The sequence below is a fragment of the Orycteropus afer genome, unplaced genomic scaffold (genome assembly GCF_000298275.1).
Source record: "Orycteropus afer afer isolate SDZICR_OR568_19922 unplaced genomic scaffold, OryAfe1.0 scaffold00041, whole genome shotgun sequence".
Classification (NCBI taxonomy): Eukaryota; Metazoa; Chordata; class Mammalia; order Tubulidentata; family Orycteropodidae; genus Orycteropus; species Orycteropus afer.
In genome coordinates this window covers 2,715,594-2,738,545 of record NW_006921628.1, presented here as the reverse complement: position 1 = coordinate 2,738,545, position 22,952 = coordinate 2,715,594, and the positions used below count along the sequence as shown (strand labels likewise).

The 22,952-nt window shown below is 41.7% G+C and overlaps 1 protein-coding gene across 1 annotated transcript in view; it reads right to left on the bottom strand.

Annotated features, from left to right (window-relative positions):
• CACNA2D3 (calcium voltage-gated channel auxiliary subunit alpha2delta 3) overlaps positions 1–22,952 on the bottom strand; it is a 1,513,414-nt gene that overhangs the window by 149,408 nt on the left and 1,341,054 nt on the right. Inside the window, exon 28 of the mRNA XM_007937248.2 lies at positions 770–831. Within this exon, the coding sequence (XP_007935439.1) occupies positions 770–831 (62 nt within the window). The remainder of the gene's footprint in view (positions 1–769; positions 832–22,952) is intronic.

Here is a 22,952-nt window from a genome sequence, read left to right as displayed (position 1 = left end):
TTGAACCACCAGCCTTCTGGTTAGCAGTCAAGTGCCTTAGCCACTATGCTACCAGAGTTGTCCTTAGGTGCTGTCAAATTGAACTGTCCCATAGGGTTTTCTAAACTGTAAACTTCAGGGGAGCAGATTGCTGCCTCTTTCTCTCATGGAACCACTGGGTAGGTTCGAATTGCTGACCTTTTGGTTAGCAGCTGAGTGCTTAACCATTGCACAGAGATGGGGGGCAATTTATCAGTTGCCATTTCTGCCAAATCATTTAACAAACCTGAAATTGTATAGCACAGAGACAGAACAAAGGGAAAGAATGTATCCCAGATTCTCCAAGGCAGAATAGCCCAGAGAAGCCCTCTGGCCAAAGAAGGCAAATGCATACTTCAACTAATGTAATTATGCAAGAACCTTCAAAACTGTGATAAAAAGATGTTCAAATATATAACCAGCCATCTCAAGGAGATTAGGAGAAAGTCGCTATGAAAATCTCACAAAGGCCCCAGTATTTAAAAGAAATACTTTTCTTCTGAAAGGTCACTGTCTTGATTTCACAATTAAAATTGCTCTTAGGAGCAAATTTCCTGCTTTGCCCAGCATGTGGTGTTTAACATGCTGACAGCCCTTTATTTTACAATGAAATGAAAAGTAATCCGAGCAGCCAGCAGTTCATTTTACAAACATTCATCAGGAATCTGGCACTTTTAGGCTCCGGGTACTCAAATGTGAACACCTGTATAATAAGTGTTGCTAATGCTTCAATATGCTGATTATAACTTACCTGTCTGCTGGCCGTCCAGAACTTCCTTTGGAAAAATTCAAGTTTCATCTGAATGCCTACAGCTGGGACAAATTATAAATAAAACAAGGCATTAGAGATACCTTTACACAATCATTTAAGATTGTCATTGAAAATTATCCCTCATAGCAAGAAGCTGATGTAAGGAGATCAGATAAGAACACTTAAACAAGAAATTTACACTGAAGCATACAACTAAGATGTTTTATCTTCTGGTGAGGAATTCTCAAGCTTACTTGTATTCATAGAGTTGTTGATACCCAACAAGCTGAACAGATGCGAGGGAGATGGCTCTTTGGAGACATGTTACTAGAGTATCTTGAAAATTCACATACCAGAGGCTACCCCCCTACACACACACACACAAACATACCTTTCCATACAAGCTGAAAACAGGAATGGGAAAAAAAAAAATAACATAGTAAAATACCTGTTTGAACTACTGTATGAACTTGCGTGTCTAAAACATGTACTACTATGCTTGTGCTTTTGAGATTTAAGATTTGAGGCTGGCATTTGAGTGTGGTTACTAGACTGTGATGTCTAGACTAAGTCTAACTGGTCCCCTAAACAAACAAAAAAAGAAAAAAACCAAATTCGCTGCCATTGAGTCAATTTGACTCATTAGCGACCCCTCCTTGGGTTTCTGAGCAGTATCTCTATGGAAGTAGATTGTCCAATCTTCCTTGCGAGGAGTGGCTGGTGGGTTTGAACCACCAGCTTTCTGGTTAGCAGTCAAATGCCTTAGGCTTGGAACTCTGGTGAAATGACACAGATATCTGTCCGTGCAAATGCCTTCTAAAGCAATACTGTCTGTGTATTAGAGCTTACATTCTAAGGCTGTGGTCTACAACAGGAGCACTAACTCTGTTTTGAGTCTTGACATACGTTCAGATGCCATTTGAGTTTCTGATCATTAAACCAGCAATGTGGCTGTGTTTAGAAAGCCCAGGAAAAACCTAGGGAGGGAGTTTGCCCTCAGGAAGAGTGTGGATGAAAGAAGATTATGCTCACACAAAGAACTAGGGAACTTGCCTGGGTGTATCCGAAAATAGCCATGTTATGTAATTTAAGGTTGGAGTCCTGGTATTGTCTTGTAGCCACCTTGTGGCTCTAACTCAGGGCCATGGTCATAAGTCATACACCGATCACCCATAGCCAGGTGATCCCACCCTAGAACCAATCCGGTAACCCTTTTTAATCTGCAAATGTGTACATATCCCAGTATGGTCCTTTCCTTGCTTCTGTAGTCCCTCCTTTGACAGTGATGAATTGACCTCCCTCCAATCATCATGATTTTGTAATGACTTCCTTTGTTTTCTATCATATATAATTAGCCTCATGCCTTGAGTCAGTGAACTCCATTTGGCTTCTGTACTCTGCACATGCTGATGTTTCCCTCATCCTGGTTGACTGTCTTTGTTTTGTTTTTGTCCTGTTTAAGGCTTAATACAGGTTCTCTGTAGAACTTGTTTGAGTCTGAGGTCTCTTTTGCCCTAACACAAATGCCAAGTGCTAGTAAGAGAAGGAAACAGAAAAGGAAGAGAGATCAGAAAGTGACTTGAAGTTTTGGAAAGTGGAAGTTGGTGAAACCTCTGAACTATGATATGAACAAGCTTATAATTCTCTCCATGAAACAAATACAAAGTAATTCTTGAAACCATTTCAGAAAGCCTTCTAGTAATGGTAAAGAGCTCATCAGATGGTAAGAAAACTTCACAAGAGTTGGAAAGAGAGAATGAAACTGTGTGCAAGAACCACCAGGTTTCTGCAAGACACCATTTGCCCCAGTGAAACCTCTGGCCTTGCAACCAATCTCCCCAATTTCTGCCATTTCCACATATCATTATTATTATTTTTTCTTTCCATATCACGCACTCCCCCTCCCCGCCCCCAGCACTTAACTACCTATAGTAACTTCAACCTAAGGGGTAACATTCATTAAAAGAAATATGCAATTACCAAAAAGTTTTCTCATATACCCTTTTGTGGTAAACTACATAAAACATAAAATTCAACATCTTAACCATGTTAAAGTACAAAATCTTGTGGCATCTAATACACTCATATTATTGTACAACCACTTCATTACCCTGAATGGAAACCTGTGACCATTAAGTATCACTCCCAATTCCCCCTACTTCTAGCCCCTGGCAACCACCAAATTTGCTCAATGGATTTGCCTACTGTGGACACTGTGCATAAGTGAAATGTAACAATATCTGGCCTTTTGTGTCTGGCTTTTTTCACTTAGCTAATGTTTTAAAGGTTCATCCATTCGTACCATATATAAGTATTACATTTCTTTTTATAGTTGAATAATATTCCATTGTATAGACATGCCACATTTTGTTTATCCATTCGTTGTTGTTATTTGCCATCGAGTTGGCCCTGACTCATAGTGACCCCTCCTTGGGTTTCCGAGGCAGTATCACTATGGAAGTAGGATTGCCCAATCTTCCTTCCGAGGAGTGGCTGGTGGGTTTGAACCGCCAGCCTTCTGGTGAGCAGTCAAGTGCCTTAGGCACTATGCTACCAGAGCTCCTTGGTGCATGCATATTGGAATTGTCTCTACTTTTTGGTTACTATAAATAGTGCAGATAGAAACATCTTTGTACAAGTTTTTGTTTGAACCATAAGCTCACTGAGGGCAGGGATTGGTTGTTGCTCCTTGCTGTGTCCTTCCCCTCAGCAAGATACTAAATACCCAGATAATTACTAAATGCTTGCTTTCTCTGTCTTTCTTTCTTTCTTTTCTTTTTTTTTTTTGTACCTTTCAAATGATATTCTAGTCAAAGTAATAGAGACAGAAATTCAAACTAGATTCGAAGAGGATGTGGGATGAGGGATATCATTACTGCTGTCAGATGGATCTTGGCTAAGAGCAAAGAAGACCAGAAGGATGTTTACCTGTATTTTATGGACTATGCAAAGACATCTGACTCTGCGGATCATAAAAAATTACAGGTAACATTGTGAAGAATGTGAATTCCAGAAGACTTAATTGTGTTCATGAGACACTAATACATAGACCAAGAGGCAGTAGTTCAAATAGAACAAGGGGATGCTGCATGGTTTTAAATCAGGAAAGGTGTGAGTAAGGTTGTATTCTTTTACCATACTAATTTAATCAGTATGCTGAGCAAATAACCTAAGAGGTTGGACTATATGAAAAAGAACGTGGCATCAGTATTGGAGAAAGACTCATTAACAGCCTGTGTTATGCGGATGATACAACCTTGCTTGCTGAAAGTAAAGACTTTGATGAAGATCAAAGACTATATATAGTCTTCAGTATGGATTATACCTCAATATAAAGAAACCAAAAATCCTCCCAAGTAGACCAATAAACTACATCATGACAATCAGAGAAATTATTGAGGTTGTCAAGAATTTCATTTTACTAAGATCCACTATCAATGCCCATGGAATCAACAGTCAGGAAATCAAATAATGTATTGTGCTGGGCAAGTCTCCTGCAAAAGACCTCTTTAAAGTGATTTTTTTTTTAAAAGTGACATCTTGAGGACTAAGGGACACCTGACCCACGTCATGGTATTTTCAATTGCCTCATATGCTTGTGAAAGCTGGACAAGACTGAAGAGGAATTGGTGCCTATGAATTATGGTGTTGGCGAAGAATATTGAATATACCATGCATCAGGGGGCCAGTTAGCTCAGCTGGTTAGAGCGTGGTGCTAATAACACCAAGGTCACAGGTTTGATCCCCATATGTGCCACATGGAGTTCAGCTTTTGGGAGCTCTGGTGACATAGTGCCTAAGGCATTTGACTGCTAACCAGAAGGTTGGCAGTTCAAACCCACCAGCCACTCCTTGGAAGAAAGGTTGGACAATCTACTTCCATAGTGATATTACCTCAGAAAGGGTCACTATGAGACCTCATTCTATGGCAGTGTGTTGCATTGCGTTGGACTGCCAGAAGAATGAACAAATCTGTGTTGGAAGAAGTACAACCAGAATGATCCTTAGAAGGGAAGATGGCAAGACTTTATCTCACATACTCTGGGTATGTTATCAAGAGAGACCAGGACCTGGAGAAGGTATGGTATCATGCTTGGAAAAGTAGAGGGTCAGCAAAGAAGAGGAAGACCTTCAATGAGACAGTTTAACACAATGGCTGTGACAATAGCTCAAACATTGCCATGATTATGAGGATGGCACAGAACTCAGGGAATGTTTTGTTTTATTGTACAGGGGGTCACTATGAGTTGGAAGCTACTCAATGTTATCTAAAAACCACAACAACAACAAATGGAAAAGTAATATTCATATGAACTATAATCACAGAAAAATGAAGAGTTCCTTAGTGCTTCTCAATCATGACTACTTATTAGAAACACCTGGAAAACTTTATATATATATATATATATATAATGTCTAGGTGCCGCTCCCCTGCCCACTAACCAAAAAAAAAAAAAAAAAAAACTCAGCTATTGAGTTGATTCCAACTCATAGTGACCTCCATTGGCTTTCCAAGATAGTAAATCTTTACGGAAGTAGATTGCCCAGTCTTCCTTCTGCAGAGTGGTTGGTGAGTTTGAGCCACTAACCTTCTGGTTAGCATCAAATACCTTAGGCACTGTGCCACCTGAGCTCCTTTGCCTGCCCTCTAAGACCAATTAAATTAGAATCTCTAGGGGATAGGACAAACGCATGGAGTATTTATTTAAAGCACTCCAAGTGATTCTAATGTGCATCCAGGTTGGGAATTACTGTCCTATAGTCCATAGACCACTGGCTGTTGAGACATTACTATCATGTGGGGTTGCCTGGTCAGCCTTTTACACAAGCTGCTCCTTCTTGTCTTGGAATAAACTTCAGAGACTACTGTAAGAAAGCTGATTTTGGGCTTCAGGGCTGTTTACTTACCTTACAGATAAATCTTATCTTCCAAAATGCTGCCATTTCATATCCTTGTTGGGGATGAGCCAATCAAGGAATCTAGGAAGTCAGGGTGTTGGCTGGGTTTTGTTCAGAGCCATCAGCATGCAGATGGTGAGTGTAAACCCTGTCTCAACAAGGGGCTTAGAACAAATATCTTTGTTTCTTCCCCAAAACAGGGAATAACTTGTCGAAACGTGATCTCAGAGCAGTCAAAACCCAAACCCACCTCTGAGATGATTGCAACTCATAGCAACTTTACAGGACAGAGTAGGACTGCCCCATAGGGTTTCCAAAACTATAATTGTTATTTAAGCAGAGTGCTACATCTTTTCCCCACTGAATGGCTGGTGGGTTGGTTGGAACTTCTCACTTTTCAGTTAACAGCCAAGTGCTTTAACCACTGCACCACCAGGGCTCCTTCTTCAGGGCAAAGGGCCTCAAAACCATGACATCTAATACTTGGTATCTACAAGGAGGGTGGAAATAAGTTTATCTGTCTCCCTTTGTGTGTGCCACTCTATATTTTCCACTCCTTACTCCTACCTAGCCAGCCTTCCCCAGGCTGGGAGTCAGAGAGTAATTCTGAGGCTACCACTCACGGCCAAAGTCAACAGCTATGGTAGGCTACAGGACCTTACATGATAAAAGCAGAGGCTTCCTTGAAATAGCCACCTCACGGTGACCTGTATATGGTACTTCTAGTTCCAAAAGCCCAGAGCTTCCCCTGGCCATTCATCATCTCTTGAGTTCCTCCATCAGAAAGACGTTCTCCTCAGCTGCCTGCCCTTTCTGACCACCCCTCCCAAACTCTGGTGGAGCCTCTATTTCACCTCTCTGATGAAGCTAGCTACTCCCTTTGGGTGTTTATCCATCTCACATATTTGGAGACTGCTATCATCTGCCCCTTTTGGTCCTGTACCCTAGCTCCTTGCAGTACTTTAATCTTTGCTCATGAGTCAGTCCCTCCATCCCATTAATCATGCAGACTGCTTCCCTCTGATCTCCCTCCAGCAGGCTGCATCCTCTCCCGGGTCCTGATGCCCTAAACTAGACATCACTCCCCTCGCTCCTCACTTACTCTCATCCTGGGCATGAGGCTTCTAGACAGTCCTGCCTGCAACTAGTCTGTTCTGTTTTGACCCAATAGGTGCCTTTGCTGGTTATCTTTTAACCCCTTCCCATAATTCTGGCCCCTGGCTTCCCATTGCACATGGAGGTTTGCAGTATTTTCACCTACAGGTTAAGATAATTCTCTATGATCAAAAGACATAGAGTCCGATTGGTGGGTCGACTTCATGACTGTTTGTTTGTTTTAGGGCCTTATCTTTGCAAGCTGGAAGGTGGGTAAGAGAAATAAGACTACACTCTCCTCAAGCCCCTCATGATCTAGTTGAGGAGCAAATGTAAAAATATGGTAGCTACATGGTAAAAAACTAGAGACAAAAGCAAAGAACTGTGGGAGCAACGAGGCCTGGAGGAGTTGAGTGGAGCTTTGTGAAAGGCAAGACATAGAGAGCTGACTCACAGGTTTTTTTTTTTTTTTTTAAGGAGGGATGGCAGCCCAACTAGAGGAAACAACATAATTAAGGTAAAGGGATGAAACCTTTTTAAAGACCATTGTGTATTCTGAGGAGCCCTGGGGATGCAGTGGGTCAAGCGGTCAGCTGCTAACCAACACATCAGCAGTTTAAACTTACTAGCCATTCCATGGAAGAAAGATGTGGCAGTCTGCTTCTATAAAGATTTACAGCCTTGGAAACTCTATGGGGCAGTTCTACTCTGTCCTGTAGGGTCACTATGAATTGGAATCGACTCAACACAGTAGGTTTTTTGAGTTGTGTGTATTCTGAGGTTTAACAAGAATGAGAGTGGTGAACCTGGTTATACAGGCAGAGGTCAAATGGTAAAAGATCTCGAATGTCAGGCCAAGGCATCTGAATAGTGTCTGTAGGGCAAGGGTCTACAAACTATGGTGCACGGGTGAAAGCCAACCTCTTTTAGTAAATAAAGATTTACTGGAATACAGCCACACACATTTGTTCATACATTGTCTACAGCTATGAAACCAGAGATGAGACCATTTCAACAGAGACTATATGGCCCACCAAGCCTAAATATTTACTACCTGCGCCTTTACAGAAGAAAGTTTGCTGGCATCTGCTGTAGGTGATGAAAAGTCATTGAAAATTTTGGAGAAGGAGCAGGATCATATCTATACTTTTAGAAGTCCATTCTGAAAGTTTTGCAGAAGAAGAGCTTGGACAGTGGGAGACCAGGAGGGTAAGATGACAGGCAGCCACAGCCACTTGGTGCATCTAGTGGAGTACCTCTTATGCATGAAAATGATTTAAAATGCAAACACATGTGCACAGACACAGAGAGACACACATATGGACCAAAAACAAAAAAACAATACTAACAAAAATACTCAAAACAAAGGAACACACACACACACACACACAGAAATCACACAGAAATGTTTAAGGGCATCTTATGGCTGTCTCTATTCACAAAAGCACACGAGCCTCCACACAAAGAAGTTTAACTTCCTTTTGCTTGTTTTCCCTGTTTTTTTTCCACAGTTTTTTTTTCCCCTTCATCCTTTATCAGAGAAAACATTATTACTTCAGCAAGTTCCATTCTTCTCCCCTATCCTCCATACATCCCAAATGAGACTTGAGATATTTGTCATGCCCTTCTATTTTGTTCTTTCGACAACATTTCAAACCATAACAGTATATTCTGATTCAAGTCAGTCTTGCTAATTTAATAAGGAAAACAAGGACAGAAAATGCTTTAGTGAAACCCAAGTCCCAAGGAGAGTGTACACAAAATAAAAATACCATTCCTGGGTTTGAAATTTTTTAGACAGTCCAGAAAATCATTAACATATTTTCTCTGCAGTTTGTGAGGCTCCTCACTGCAATCTGATTACAAATGCTCCAAGGTTCCCTGCTAGGAATCATCTCTCTAGGACAGATGGCGGTTTCCTTTTTACATAATTTCCGTCCACTCTTTCCTGGGGTCTAGGCATGTGTGCACGTGTGTGTATGTATGTGTGTATGTGCATGTACACATGCAGGCATTGTGTTGTATGCAGTCTAGTCAATTCCAATTCATAGCAACCCCTATATGACAGAGTAAAGCTGCCTCATAGGGTTTCCTAGGCTGTAATATTTATGGAAGCAGATGGCTGGGTCTTCCTCCCGCAAAGCCGCTGGTAGGTTAGAATCTCTGACCTTTCAGTTAGCAGTCAAGCACTTCACCACTGTATCATCTAGGCAGTACTTTGTAAATGATGATCCAGAAGGCAGTGCATGAATCAAAATCTACTCAAGAGCAACCACCAGCAGCAACAGCAGCAGGAAATGCTCCAGTGAGCTGGCTTCTTGGTCTAGAGTTCTGAAGCATCAGGTGGTACCTTACTCATTTCCCAGGAGTGAAGCAGATCTAGAGGGAATTGCTCTTCCTTGGGTCCCTTTACAGCATGCCAACATTGAGTGAGACTCTTAGGACAGTGACCCCAAGATACTGGAATGGCCTTTGGAAACCCACAGAACAGCAAAACCACTTCATTTTTATGAGAAACCCAATGACTATGAGTCGGAATTGACTTGATAGCAGTGGGTTTGGTTTTGGTTTGGTCATCCCAAACAGTCCCAGAAACCTTTCACACAAAAATACTCAGGCACTTGGGGCACTGACATCTCTACTGGTTTGAATGACTCAGGTGACTGTTTCCATAAGTCAGTGTGCTAAGAGGGCCTGAGTAGTTTTTCAGTTTAGCAGTGCACACCACAGACCATCAATGAAGTATGTTCCTTCTACTTTCTCCCTCCAGACTTCCTCCTTCCCCAGCTTCCTAACTTTTGTCCTACCTACTTTTCCTGCCCTTCTTTCTTTCCCTTTCCTTTTTCTGTTTCATCCTTATCAGAAACTCATTACGTGATAAAGGCCTGTAAGGAGAGATTAAGAGGTGAGGAATGCAATAGCTTGGAGTGAGGGCTGGAGCAGACAAATCACAGAAGAAATGCTCACACTTTACCTTGCGGGGATCAGGGAATCATCCAAGTACCAAGACTTAGAGATCATTTGAAATGTAGAAAGTCAATGAACACTGCACTGGAATCTGGAGAAAGGTAGTTGACCTTGACTGCTCTGATCTCATGCTGTCCAATTCAGTGGCCACTTGTCACAGGTGACAATTTAATTAAAATTCAGTAACTAGTTCCTCATTTGCACTAGTTATGATTCAAGTGCTCATTATGTGCATGGAGCAGAGGCTACTGTCCTGGACTTGTGCAGATATAGAACATTTCTGTCATTGCAAAGAGTTAATATAGGACAGCACTGCTGCTCAGCGATCATGGAGGGTTGGAGATCTGCACTCCTTAAGGATGGAAGATAGAGCTCTCCACAAACCTGCCCATACAGCCCACTCTCTATACTCCCTAGAGGTGGAAGGAATGAGGATGACTTAGGTGTGGAGGGTTTAGATCAGATGGGGCTGCCAACAGGAGAGGACTTGGATTTACAAGGGGAAGTTGGTAATTAGTTTGAGAGAAACCCAAAGAAATCAATGCAATATGCTCAATGTGGCTACCACCCCCAAGATTTATTTATTTTGCTTTATAAAATTTGAGAATACAAATTACATTTCCAGTGCTATTATATTCAAATGCATTCAAGATGAAATCATGCATGCATCTCATATCACGTTAATAGACATGAATTCAAGTGTAATACGAAACTCACCAAATAACAATATTACATATAAAATTAGAAATAAAATAACTTTTTCATATTGTATTCATTTAGAAATAATTTTCTGTGGGCTTGGCCTCAACTTGCATCATACCCTAGGAGAACAAATCCAGTTTGTAAATAGTGCATACCACGTCTGGCATGCAAACTCATACAAACACCCCTACTTCCACTTGCCCAGTCCTTCAGCCATGTACATGTATTCACATGTACACACAGAGCTCATCCAGAGGACAGAAAAACAACCTTGCCACCATCAATGAGTAACAATGAATTATAACCAGGAATTTTTTTTTTTTTTTTTAACCAGGAATACTGATGGTAAGCCTTATTTCTAAGACCACTGATGTATGCTCTTAGGTAGGTCACTTTACCTCTCTCAAAGAGCATCATGCTGGCTCTAGCTTCTGAACAGAATTATTGTGGAACAGGGACAAATGATACTCAATAGTGTATATGAAAATGTTCTGAAAGGTTTATAGTGTTATGTTATAGACACTCAACTTATTATTTGTTCCCAATGCTTTTATTCCTTATTTTTATATTTTATTCTAAATATATGTTTCATCCACCACTGTGTCACTTTGCCTACTTTGGTAGCTTGCATGTTGTTATGATACATGTTGTTATGAAGCTATGCCACTGGTATTTCAAACACCAGCAGGATTGGTCACCTATGGCAGACAGGTTTCAGTGGAAATTCCAGACTAAGACTAGGAAGAAAGGCCTGGCAATCTACTTCTGAAAATCAGCCATTGAATACTCTTTGGATCATAAAAGAGCATCGTCCAAAATAGTTCTGGAAGATGAGCCCCTCTGAGGCGAAAGGCACTCAAAATACACAGTGGACACAGCAATGGACTCCAGCATGCCAGTGATCACAAAGATGGAGCAGGACCAGGAAACATTTCATTGTGCTGTATGCAGGATTGCTATGAGCTGGAAACAACCCCACAGCAGCTAACAACTAACAACAACAATATGTTGAGACTGGGCATGAAATCTGTCCATGATAAATTCACAATGTCCACTGTTAGAAATGTTCTCGAGCATGTAATATCAGCAGATAAATACTTCAGAAAATCAGGATACCAAAAAAAGGAAGGAGGAAGAACCCTAACGGCACTGGCAAAATGAAGCAGAAAACAGAAGGCAATGAAGGATTCTCTCTCGGCTAAGCAAGCTCCTAGCATGGATTTCTTTTTTTTTCCTTCAGAATGAATGAAAGAACGCTATCACCTGATCCTCCTGTGATTGGGGTCATTTATACATATTCAGAACAAGGCCAGACAGATCAGATCAAAGTACAGAATCCAAGAGTGTTACTCTCCCTGACACTGGTACTATCAGCTCCATGAGCTCATCAGCCAGGCTACCTGGCCACAAAGCTTCTCAGAAGTCTGACTAATACTGGCAGCATGTGGACAATTATCATCTCATTCTGAGTACAGAGCTGCCCTGCTCTGGTTGGGCTACAAACAGAATTTTTTTTTTTTTTTTTTCTAATAGATTCCAATTTATGGGTAGTGAAATGAGAAAATAAAATAGGTATTTCACCTCTTAGGAGTAGAACAAGAGTTCTTTTTTGATTGTTCATTTTTTTTTTTTTTTTTTTATTGTGATTTGGGTGAAAGTTTACAGAGAAAATTGGTTTTCCATTCAACAGTCCATACATCCTGTTTTTTGACATTCACTGCAATCCCTTCAATGCAACAACACTTCCCATTTCCTTCCTGCACCCACCACCTCCCTTTGTCCTTTCTTCTTTCCCATCCCCTCCACCCACCACCTCCCTTTGTCCTTTCTTCTTTCCCATCCCCTCCCACCTTCCTAGCTCTGTTGTTGTTGCTGTTGTTATGTGCCATCCAGTCAGATCTGACTCATAGCAACTGCTCCTTGGGTTTCCGAGGCAGTATCACTATGGAAGTAGATTGCCCAACTTTCTTCCTTCTGAGGAGTGGCTGGTGGGTTTGAATCGCCAGCCCTCTGGTTAGCAGTCAAGTGCCTTAGGCGCTATGCTACCAGAGATATTCCTAGCTCTATCCCTGGGCAAGAGAGCTCTGGTAGTGTAGTGCCTAAGGCACTTGACTGCTAATCAGAAGGCTGGTGGTTCAAATCCACCAGCCACTCCTTGGAAGGAAGGCTGGGCAATCTACTTCTGTAGTGATACTGCCTGGGAAACCCAAGGAGGGGTTGCTATGAGTTGGGTCTGACTCACGGCACATAACAACAACAACAACAACAATCCCTGGGCAAATGCTGTCCTCTTGATCTCATACGGATGGCTGTAGAACAAGTGTACTACAAATGCATGCTTGCTGTGCATTATTGCAAAGGGACCTGGTGTCACAGTGGTTAAAAGCATGGCTGCTAACAGATAGGTTGGTGGTTCGAACCCACCAGTGGCTCTGTGGGAGAAAGATGTGGCAGTGTAGTTTCCTAAAGGTTAGGGAAACCCTATGGGGCAGTTCTACTCTGTCTTAAAGGGTCAGAGCATCTATGAATTGGAATCTACCCAGCCACTCCTCGGAAGGAAGATGGGGCAATCTACTTCCGTAGTGATACTGCTTCGGAAACCCAAGGAGGGGTCTCTATGAGTGGGGTCCGACTGGATGGCACCTAACAACAACAACAAAGACATAGGGTTTTGATACGTTATCTCACGCAGAAAATCAGCTTATTACTGATCTATTACTCCTCAAGCAGGGTAGTGGCTATTTTTTTCCAAGGCTGGGTTAATCTCTCCCACCCGGCCCTTAGCCCCCCTTTGAAAGAATCCCTGCATTATCATTCCATTGTGTACAATGGCAAGGGTTGCTAGCCATGATAGTAACAAGACCTGGCACATTTGGATTCCAACATGCTTTAATTAACAGTCAAACGTAATAGTTGTTAGCCAAGCCACATTTGTTTAAATATTTTCTTCTGTTTGTTTTCAAAATAGTTAATTGCAAGTAGAGCTAACAATGTGTCTGAATGTCACTTCTTTGGAATATTTCATGATTAACCCAGGGTTTGGAAGAAGGCCACTGTTCTGGAGCGTTGAAGAAAAGAACTCTAACCTTCCTTACATCAAATATGCACCCACTCCAGAGGTCTGCTAATGTCCAGAATAAATGACTTACCACATGAACAACAATTTAAAACCGTAATGTGAATTATGACATAACTCATCTGTTAAATATTTCATGTGAAGATTTTAATGAATTGCATGATGGAATGTTGGACACAAAAGACAACTGAAATCCTGGGACTAATTTGGGTGAAACTGAGAACAGAGTATCTTCGTGAAGATGAGGGGGAAGAAAAGGCAGCTGTGTTCTTGTCCCCCTGGGTGTCAGGCTGGCAAATCTGAAGGCTTTTTAAAAAGATTATAGGGGAGGGAGAATGATCAGCAACAATCTTTTGAAAAATATTTAGATCAAAGAAGTATTTGGTTATTTTAATCTTGGTAATGCCTGAACATTAATCTCCAAGGTATGGTATTATTTCAGAAATTAAGTGGGGGGGGGAGGGATTCTCACAGCAGCAGACACACCTCATATTTTAGCCTATGTTGAGTGAAGAAATACAATGATAAAAGGAGATGAGGTATTTTAGATATAACCCCATAACCAATTACATATTTCACTTCTGAAGTATTCCCTATGGTGTGTGTGTGGGTAATCTTTCTTACACACGCTTTTAAATAACAAAGAGCTACATGATATATGTCTGTGGTGAGAGACAGGGAGGGAAACCACGGCTCACATAATCACTGGATTGACAGTGCGATAGCAGAAGATTTTCTTTGAAGACTCATAGATGTGGAGGCCTATTTTAATCTGGAACTATCGCTACCTTCTGCCTGTGACTGACTCCAGGAATGTGTGTAGGAAGGCATGCTCCATTAGCCCATATATTTCTTTCATAATCACTTTGCTTTTGTCCTGTCAGACCTTCTTTGGAACAGTCACCTTTGGTAAAGTAAAACGAATGACAATTATGAATGTTTCCTTCATTTGAGTTCTAATTACTTGACTGAATCAATGTTGAAAAGAATTAGCAGGGTCATGGAATGGAATAATAATCTTCTTTTCACCTTTGAGGTAATCTGGAGGTATTTTTCCAGACATCATCTAAAGAAACCTATATTCCCTCAGCTTTCCAAGGCTGCTGGAGCTGGCATCAAATAGTTTTTAGTCAGATCATTTCATGCTCACAAAATTCTTCAAATAAATTTCAATAAAGTTTTCAAGCCAATACATTCTTATAGTCAATTCCCACTCCTTAAGCCTTTCAGAATAAAACATTTAAGCCTCAGGCTTCACTATATTTTAATCAGGCCTGCAAAAATCAATGTCCATTAACAAAATTATAAGCTTCCAAATTATAGCTCCCTAGTTAATAATTTCTTATTAGGTCACCACCTAATAACAGCTACCAAAGAGATTATAACCATATTAGGGGTCAAATTTCCAAACATTTCAAAACCCATAACAGGATGGCCACATATATTGCCAAACCCATCTTAGTTGGATGTTTGTCACAGTACTTAAAGCAGCTCTAAAATATACGCATGGTACTATTAACGGAAGAAGCCCTAGTGGCATGAATGGTTAAGTGCTTCACAGCTCACTGAAACATTGGCAGTTTGAACCCACCCTGTGGCTTTGTGGGAGAAACACCTGGTGATCTGCTTCCATAAAGATTACAGCCAAGAAAACCCTATGGAGCAGTTCCACTCTGCCACATGGGGTCACCATGAGTCTGAATCAACTCAGCAGCACCCAACAAGTACAACAACACAGCTAAAGGAGCTGGAGAGATCCTTTTAGGTTGGCTGATCCTCAAGCTCTTACTGCTGGGCACAGGGAAGGAGAAGGACTTGTCCAAACAGCCCCAGCTCATCGGAGGGGAGCCTGAGTCCATTCCAGAGTTCCCAAACTCAAATTCCCTCCAGAGCATGAATTGCAGAATGCCCTGTGCCTAATGTAAAGTGAGCAGCAGAATTTAGCTCACTCCAACTGCTGCCTTTTACCAACATGGGCTTGAGAGTGTAAAACATTCTGATGCTTCAGGAAAAGCTGAAAAATCTGAATTTTAATATATAGGCAATTCTTTGTTTAAAAATTTTACAATATTCTGATAGGATTGCCAGATTCCCCCCCGCCCCAAATCTAGTAATGCCTAAGGTATTTGATGCTAACCAGAAGGTTGGTAGTTCAAACTCACCAGCTACTCCATGGAAGGAAGACTGGGCAATCTACTTCTGTAAACATTTACCACCTTGGAAAACCAAAGGGGTTTGCTATGAGTTGGAATCGACTTGATGGCAATGAGGTTTCTTCTTTTTTTTTTAGTTTGAAATCTAGTAACCCTATGTCTTGGCCACACTGCATGTCTCCAAATTGTCAGGCGTGCCTTCTGTTGCTTGTTTAGCTCTCTGAGCATGGAGACATCCTGCATCCTGTTGATTAGCTTTCAGGACTAAGAACTAAGTGACCTTTGTGGTTTTATTACTCATCCAAGAACATTATTGCCCAAAAAGATAAGGCTATAAACAGGTCAAAATACTTCATGCTTTGCCTGAGAAAATTTCTCAAAATCAAATTATCTGAACTCCAGATTAATCAAACAGCTCCCTCTGTACAACAGATGGCTCAACTAGGGTAACTGTTCGCCTATCAAACAACTATTGGTTTATCAAGACTCAAAAGTCCACCAATTTTAAAGAATCCTCATCAGATCCTCGTGTTCAAAGACTAATTTAAACCACGTAACGTCAGAATGCAAAATCTTCTAACCACCCCAACCTCCTGGTTCTGAAACATTGCTAAGACCCTGTCAAAGTCTCTCCCTTCCTGCAGTAGGTAATAACCTCACATTGCATGATCCACAGAATATTCTAATGGCCTTGTCAATGATCAAAATCTGATGTGTTTATTGGTAAATATTGATAGCATTTGTCACAATTTGACATTATTCTCAGTTGCCTGTGAGCCAACACTGACTCATGGCAACCCCACGTGTGTCACAGTGGAACTATGCTCATAGTTTTCAGTGGCTGGTTTTTTTGAAGTAGATCCCTAGGCCTTTCTTCCAAGCCTTCTCTAAGTGGACTCGATCCTCCAGTGTCTTCCAACCTTTTGGCTAGTAGTTGAGCGTGTTAACCATTTGTACTACCCAGGGACTTCAATGTTATGTTACATATCATTTTTTTATTGTGTCTCATTCTCACCTGACTAGAGGTAAGATCCTTGAAAGCAGAGACTCTTTTGTTCACTGCTGTTTTTCCTGTGCTTATAAAAGTGTCTAGCATGGGGGAAATGGTTAAAAAAAAAAAATAAAAAGAATCGATGAATGACTGGATGGTTCTGAGAATAGAATAGTATCACTCAATTATTCGCTATTTTCTCTCTTTCAGTATTATGCTCATCAGGTAGAATGCAGAGTGCAAGTAATAGGATAAGTCATATGTCTTCATCTAGATAATCCACTAAGGCACTTGACTGCTAATCAGAAGGCTGGCGGTTCAAACCCACCAGCCACTCCTTGGAAGGAACGTTGGGCAATCTACTTCCATAGTAATACTGCCTCGGAAACCCAAGGAGGGGTCGCCATGAGTTGGGTCCAACTCGACAGCACATAAAAACAACAACAATAAATCTGAATATTCAACTTGGTTCCGTCTTTTCCAGAAAATGATGATTGATGTGTTTAGATGATTGGATTGTTACTTTAAGATTACTCTGAGAGTGCTTTTTACTTTACCTAGAAGGAGCTCTGGTTGCATAGTGCCTAAGGCATTTGACTGCTAAACAGAAGGCTGGTGGTTCAAACGCACCAGCCACTCCTCAGAAGGAAGATTGGGCAGTCTACTTCCATAGTGATGCCACCTTGGAAACCCAAGGAGGGGTCGCTATGAGTCGGATCCAACTCAATGGCAATTAGTTTGGTTTAGTCTGGTGGACATTCCTGGGCAGTGCAAACAGGTAACTCACTCAGCTACAACCAAAAGGTTGGAAGTTCAAGTCCACCTAGAGGTGCCTTTGAAGAAAGACCTAGTAATCTACTTACAAAATATCAGCCATTGCGAACTCTGTGGAGCACAGTTCTACTCTGATACACATGGGACTACCATGTGTCTGAGTCAACTCCATGGCAAATAATGACCTAGTGACTAAGTGAAGAGAGTATGTATGCCAGGTCACATGCAAAATCTCAAAATGGCAATGTGTTTGGAGAATCTGAGGAACTCCAAGACCACCTGTGTGGTAGATGCAAGTGAGGAAGCTGAACATCCCTAGCCTTTATAAGGCAACCACCAGGAAAGAATGAATGGGTTAAAACACAAATTGGTGAAAATTCTAAAGAGAGCCTGTCACAAGCAAAGGTGCCTTTTTACTTATTTATTTATTTTGCAAAAGTGCCTTCTTGTTGGTGGCTCAACAAGACTATCACTTCCAATCTGTATCCAGTGTCTCCATTTCACTTCATTTTATATGGAAATTACAATTACACCAGAAACAATGGAAGACCATGTGCTTTTGCATGTAGCCAGGCAGTCTTGGAATGCAAAGCCAGCAGGCCACTGGGACTGGTCCCCTCTGGCCATCTAGATACCCATTCCAAAGTTAAACACCTGGGTAGCAGATGTGTAGACTGTAGCAGACCTGGCCCAAGGCAGATCCTTCCAGAACAGCTGTACCCAAGGTGATTATGAGCAGGGAGGGAAAAGGGGGAGGAGAGGGAGCATTAAAGAGAGGGACAGATAGCACTTTGGAGTAATCAAGAAGCCATTTTTATCTTCAACATCTTAGAATCTCAGGACCCCAGAATACGTGGAAATCAGCTATGGAGTGAATCATCAGTTGCCACTGAGTCAACTCACAATCATGGTGATTTCATGTGTATCAGAGTAGAACTGCACTCCATTGAGCTTTCATTGGCTGATTGTTAATAAGTAAATCAGACCTTCCCATAGTTTACTCAAGCAGATGTTGAGGATGGAAAAGCCATCTTCTGTCATTAAGTGATTGCTTCCAAATACATGCTTGGCAACACCTGATTCTCTCATCTGAGTTCATGAACTGGTTTTCAGAACAGGCTGCACTGGTCAGTTCCCTGTGATTAGTAAGGGTAAAGGTAGGGGCAGACATTTCCTTTTCTGATTTGTCAGGGAAGTCCAAATTCTTTTCAAGATGTGGTGTTCTGCTTCTGTAAAGATTTACAGCCTTGGAAACCCTATGAGGTGGTTCTACTCTGTCTTATAGGATTGCTATGAGTGAGAATTGACTTGATGACAATGGGTTGGGTTTGAGTTTTGGGAGGTATTCAATAGTCTTTGGGTGGTGCAAAAGTTAACATGTTTAACTGCTAACCAAAAGGTTGGGGGTTTGAGACTACCCAGAGATACCTCAGAAGAAAGAGCTAGTGATCTGTTTCTGAAAAATCAGCCATTGAGAAGCCTATGGAGGACAGTTTTCCTCTGACACACATGGGGTCTCTGTGAGTTGGAATTGACTCAAGAGCAACTGGTAGTGGTAGACATTCAATAAAACCTGAAAGGATTAATGAACAAGCAAGGTACTGTCTTCCAGTCACTAGGTAGTTAATCAGTTGCTTCTCAAGCTTTCTGTGAAGGATGAGAGTTTGAAGTACACTTGTTACTAACATTTTTCTGCCTAATGTTTCCTGGCACCCCCTGGCTCTTCTCCATTCCCTTAGCTAAAGCATTCCATGCTTAAGGCCTAAGGGAAGGGAGGGCTGGAGGAACTCATGAGAACAAAGGAGTAACTAGATTTTTGAATCTCAAAAGCTGAGGCCCTGAGGAATTGAAGGGAAGGAGGGAAAATATGGGAATACTCTGAGCCAGTTCTTCTCATCACCGGGTCCCCCAGCCCCCAAAACAGACTGTACCACAGAGATTATCTGGACTAGAAAGAGAAGAGAGTCAAAGGTGATGGGAGGCCCTGACAGAAAGACGTCTGCCAGGATCTCCAGCAGATCTGCAGCCTTCCCTTCTGTTCTGAGTCAAATCCCAAGACCTTACTGTGTTGTTGTTTGCCACAGAGTCAATTCCAACTCATACAGTGACCCTATATGAGAAGACCCTACTGAGTAGAACTGTCCTGTAGGGTTTCCTAGGTTGTAATCTTCATGGGAGCAGTCAGGTCTTTTCTGCTGTAGAGCTGCCGGCAGTTTCAAACATGTGACCTTTTAGTTTGCAGCTGAGCACTTAATCACTATACCACCACATTACCAGAGCTTCTTATCCCAAAGGCAGAGGGAATTATTATCCCACCACACACTCCTCTCAGGCAGGACACTGGAGCTTCCCCTTTCCCAGCCTTGTTGCAAGAACAAAGTCAAATAGCGGCTAGATAACTTTCCAGAGGCCGCAGACAACCCATGGAGAGTATCCCTGCCAAAGCAGGCACAGCAGAGTGAGGTCTAGGCAGCTGCAGACTTTAAGGTGACCTTCCAGTGGAATGAAGAGACGTGTGGTCTGAGCTTTGCACGGGTAATGACAGGACCAGCTGAGACTAAGGTGACTTAGGCAATTCCTGCTTGATTAAATGCCTCAGGTAAGCCCTGGGTGAAAGGTGGAAGAGACACTGAATTCACTGAAGTTTTAACCTATCAGGATAACTCAGGCTTCTGATAGAAATTAAGTTTAGATAATTCAATTAACTAATAGATATCTAGCATTTTGCTCTCTTAAAGAATTCTCTCTGCAGTTTCCACAACAGAAACCCCAAAGGTCAGACTAAAGGGTGTGTTTTAGGATTAATTGTTATTATGTAAACACTATTCAGGCCCTATTTCCATGGCAATGTGTAATTACTAGCAAGAAGCTTAAGCATAAGAATCTGTGAAAGATTTTTCTTCTTTGGAACATTTTTTACTCTGTAGGCAAAATGTTACCCTGATTTTCAAATCATATGATAAATAACCTTCAATCAATTTCTATTATTGGCTAAATATGATTTTTGTTTTAACACCATATTAGTTTCCATCTTGTGTTTTCTGGATTGGAAAATGTAAAACAAACTTGGGTCTCAGTCTTGCCTGCCTCACAGAAAAGGAGTATGCCTTCAGAGTCCGACTCCTCCTGTGTACAATGGTAACAGGATTCATGCATACCTTATAGGATGGTTGTGAGAATAAGATGAGCTAATGCATATCATAAACCTAGCACAGTGCCAGGCATGTGGTATACGTTCAATAAAAGTCACACACACACACAAAGTACAACTATGCATGTTAAATATATGCAATATATGCAGTGGTTAATATAATACATATCTGTTTCATCTCCCTGGAGCTGAATCCCCAGCAGTTTTGCCAAGATTGGCACACTGCTATTGCTCACCAATCCATCTGCCAAGGAGCTGAGGTCCCACTATCAGGGGTCCCAAATTAATTTCATCTCACCTGGACCTAAGATTCTTTCTAAGCCTTGTACACTCCATTACCTGAAGGGGCACTAGATTGCCAGTCACCATGGAAGGGTTCATGTTTTGTTCTCAAAAGGTAAGGAACCCCAACCTGGCATAATCTCAACTACCAAGAATACTCCCAACTCTTGGAAGTTTGTAAAATCTGAGGATGTGATAGAAGCTTCACAATTATCTAATGAGGTAGTTACTGCCAACACTCCCTCTTCTGACAGCTGAGGACAATGAGGTTTCTCATTGTCTGAGCCAAAGGATAGAGGATCAACATTTTTGTTCTGGAAGCTGGGGTGGGATGGTGGTGGGGTGGGGACTCTGAGAGAATCCAGAAGTTAGCCCAGATCTTTCTGACTTCAAAGTAGAAGTAGGAAAGAAATATCTATAATGAATGGACCAAAGAGAATTGCCTAAAAGTACTTTAAAAGAATATGTATTTAATGAACTTGTAGGAGCTCTGGTAGCAGAGTGCCTAAGGCACCTGACTGCTCACCAGAAGGCTGGCAGTTCAAACCCACCAGCCACTCCTCGGAAGGAAGGTTGGGCAATCCTACTTCCGTAGTGGTACTGCCTCGGAAACCCAAGGAGGGGGTCACTATGAGTCGGGGCCGACTCGACGGCAAACAACAACAACAACAAGAAGCACAGAAAATACTGGAATATCCCATTTGCTTTAGGAAATTGGTAAATCCATGTGTTTTCTCATAAATTTTTGCTTTCTATTTTCTATTTTCTTTCCAACTTTTGGGAACTGGTCAGTTTTCTGGGGGCCAAAATGAGCTTGGGAGTTCTGGTAGCCTAGTGCCTAAGGCATTTGACTGCTAACCAGAAGGCTGGCAGTTCAAACCCACCAGCCACTCCTTGAAAAGAGATTGGGCAATCTACTTCTGTAGAAATACCACCTCGCAAAACCAAGGAGGGGTTGCTATGAGTCACAATTGACCTCAAAAGAGCTTGGAAGATGCTCACTGTATCTTACAAAACCTCCGGGTCCTTCATACTTGCTTGCTAACTCTAGATAAAGAAGAGGCAGGGAAACCAGAGAGTGGGTCCAAAAGAAACCCTCAAAGCGGGGCACAAAGATAACATTCTTTCTAAAAAGGCAGGTGACCTAAGGAGAAAATGGCTTAGGACACAAGGAGGTGTAGGAGATTGCTGATACAAGTGGCTGAGCCTAATAACAAAGGAAAGAGCATTAACTAGGGCCCACTATGAGCCAGGCACCTGACTTGCAATATTCCATTGAAACTTTAAGCAATCCCATGGGGGAGAAGATGTTTCCTCCATTTTAAAAATAAGGTGGAGGACAGTCAAATGATATAACCGTTGCCATCCAGGTGCTAGGACTAAATGGAACTGGGTTCTGAGCCCACAAGCCTGACTTGGAAGCCTCCTGCCCATTTTGTTTCTCTCTTAGTTCTCAATAGGGCTGCATCACCCCCTAGGGTGCTGTTTTTGGAAGTTTCTAGTGATGTTTTCTGTTGTCACAATAACTGGAAGTCAAGTCACTCCTGTCCTTTCCCCATAGGGACATGTTCTACAGTTCACAGGACAGTCCACCACGAAAAACAGTTCCTGGTCCCTCAGTGTTCCAAGTGATCTACCTAGTACTGACGTGCCTGGCAAACCTGGTCCAGATCTGGGCCTTAAACCAAACTCTGCCTTAAATTCAAATACAAAATATGCCTTCCCTGTGAAACATAGTATTGAAACATAGCTACAATACTATGAACCAGAGAGATGAATGCACTTGGTTTTGCCTGGAACTTCACTATTTCAGAGGATCCCATTACCAACGGCAGCACTGCTTGTGGTTAAGACATTCATATAGCAGCCATTGCATTTCCAGAGATCCCACAAATGACTATGAGCTTCAGACCACTTCATTCTTCTGTTCTTGTAATTGTGCCCAGAATATTCACACATTAAGGTACATATTGTCCTATTATAAACCACCTCTCTTTTACTTCTTGATATCATAGATGGAGCCATCCATAGAGCTTGACAGCACATAGGTAAACTCAGAAGGAAGATAGGGCAATCTACTTTCACAGTGATAC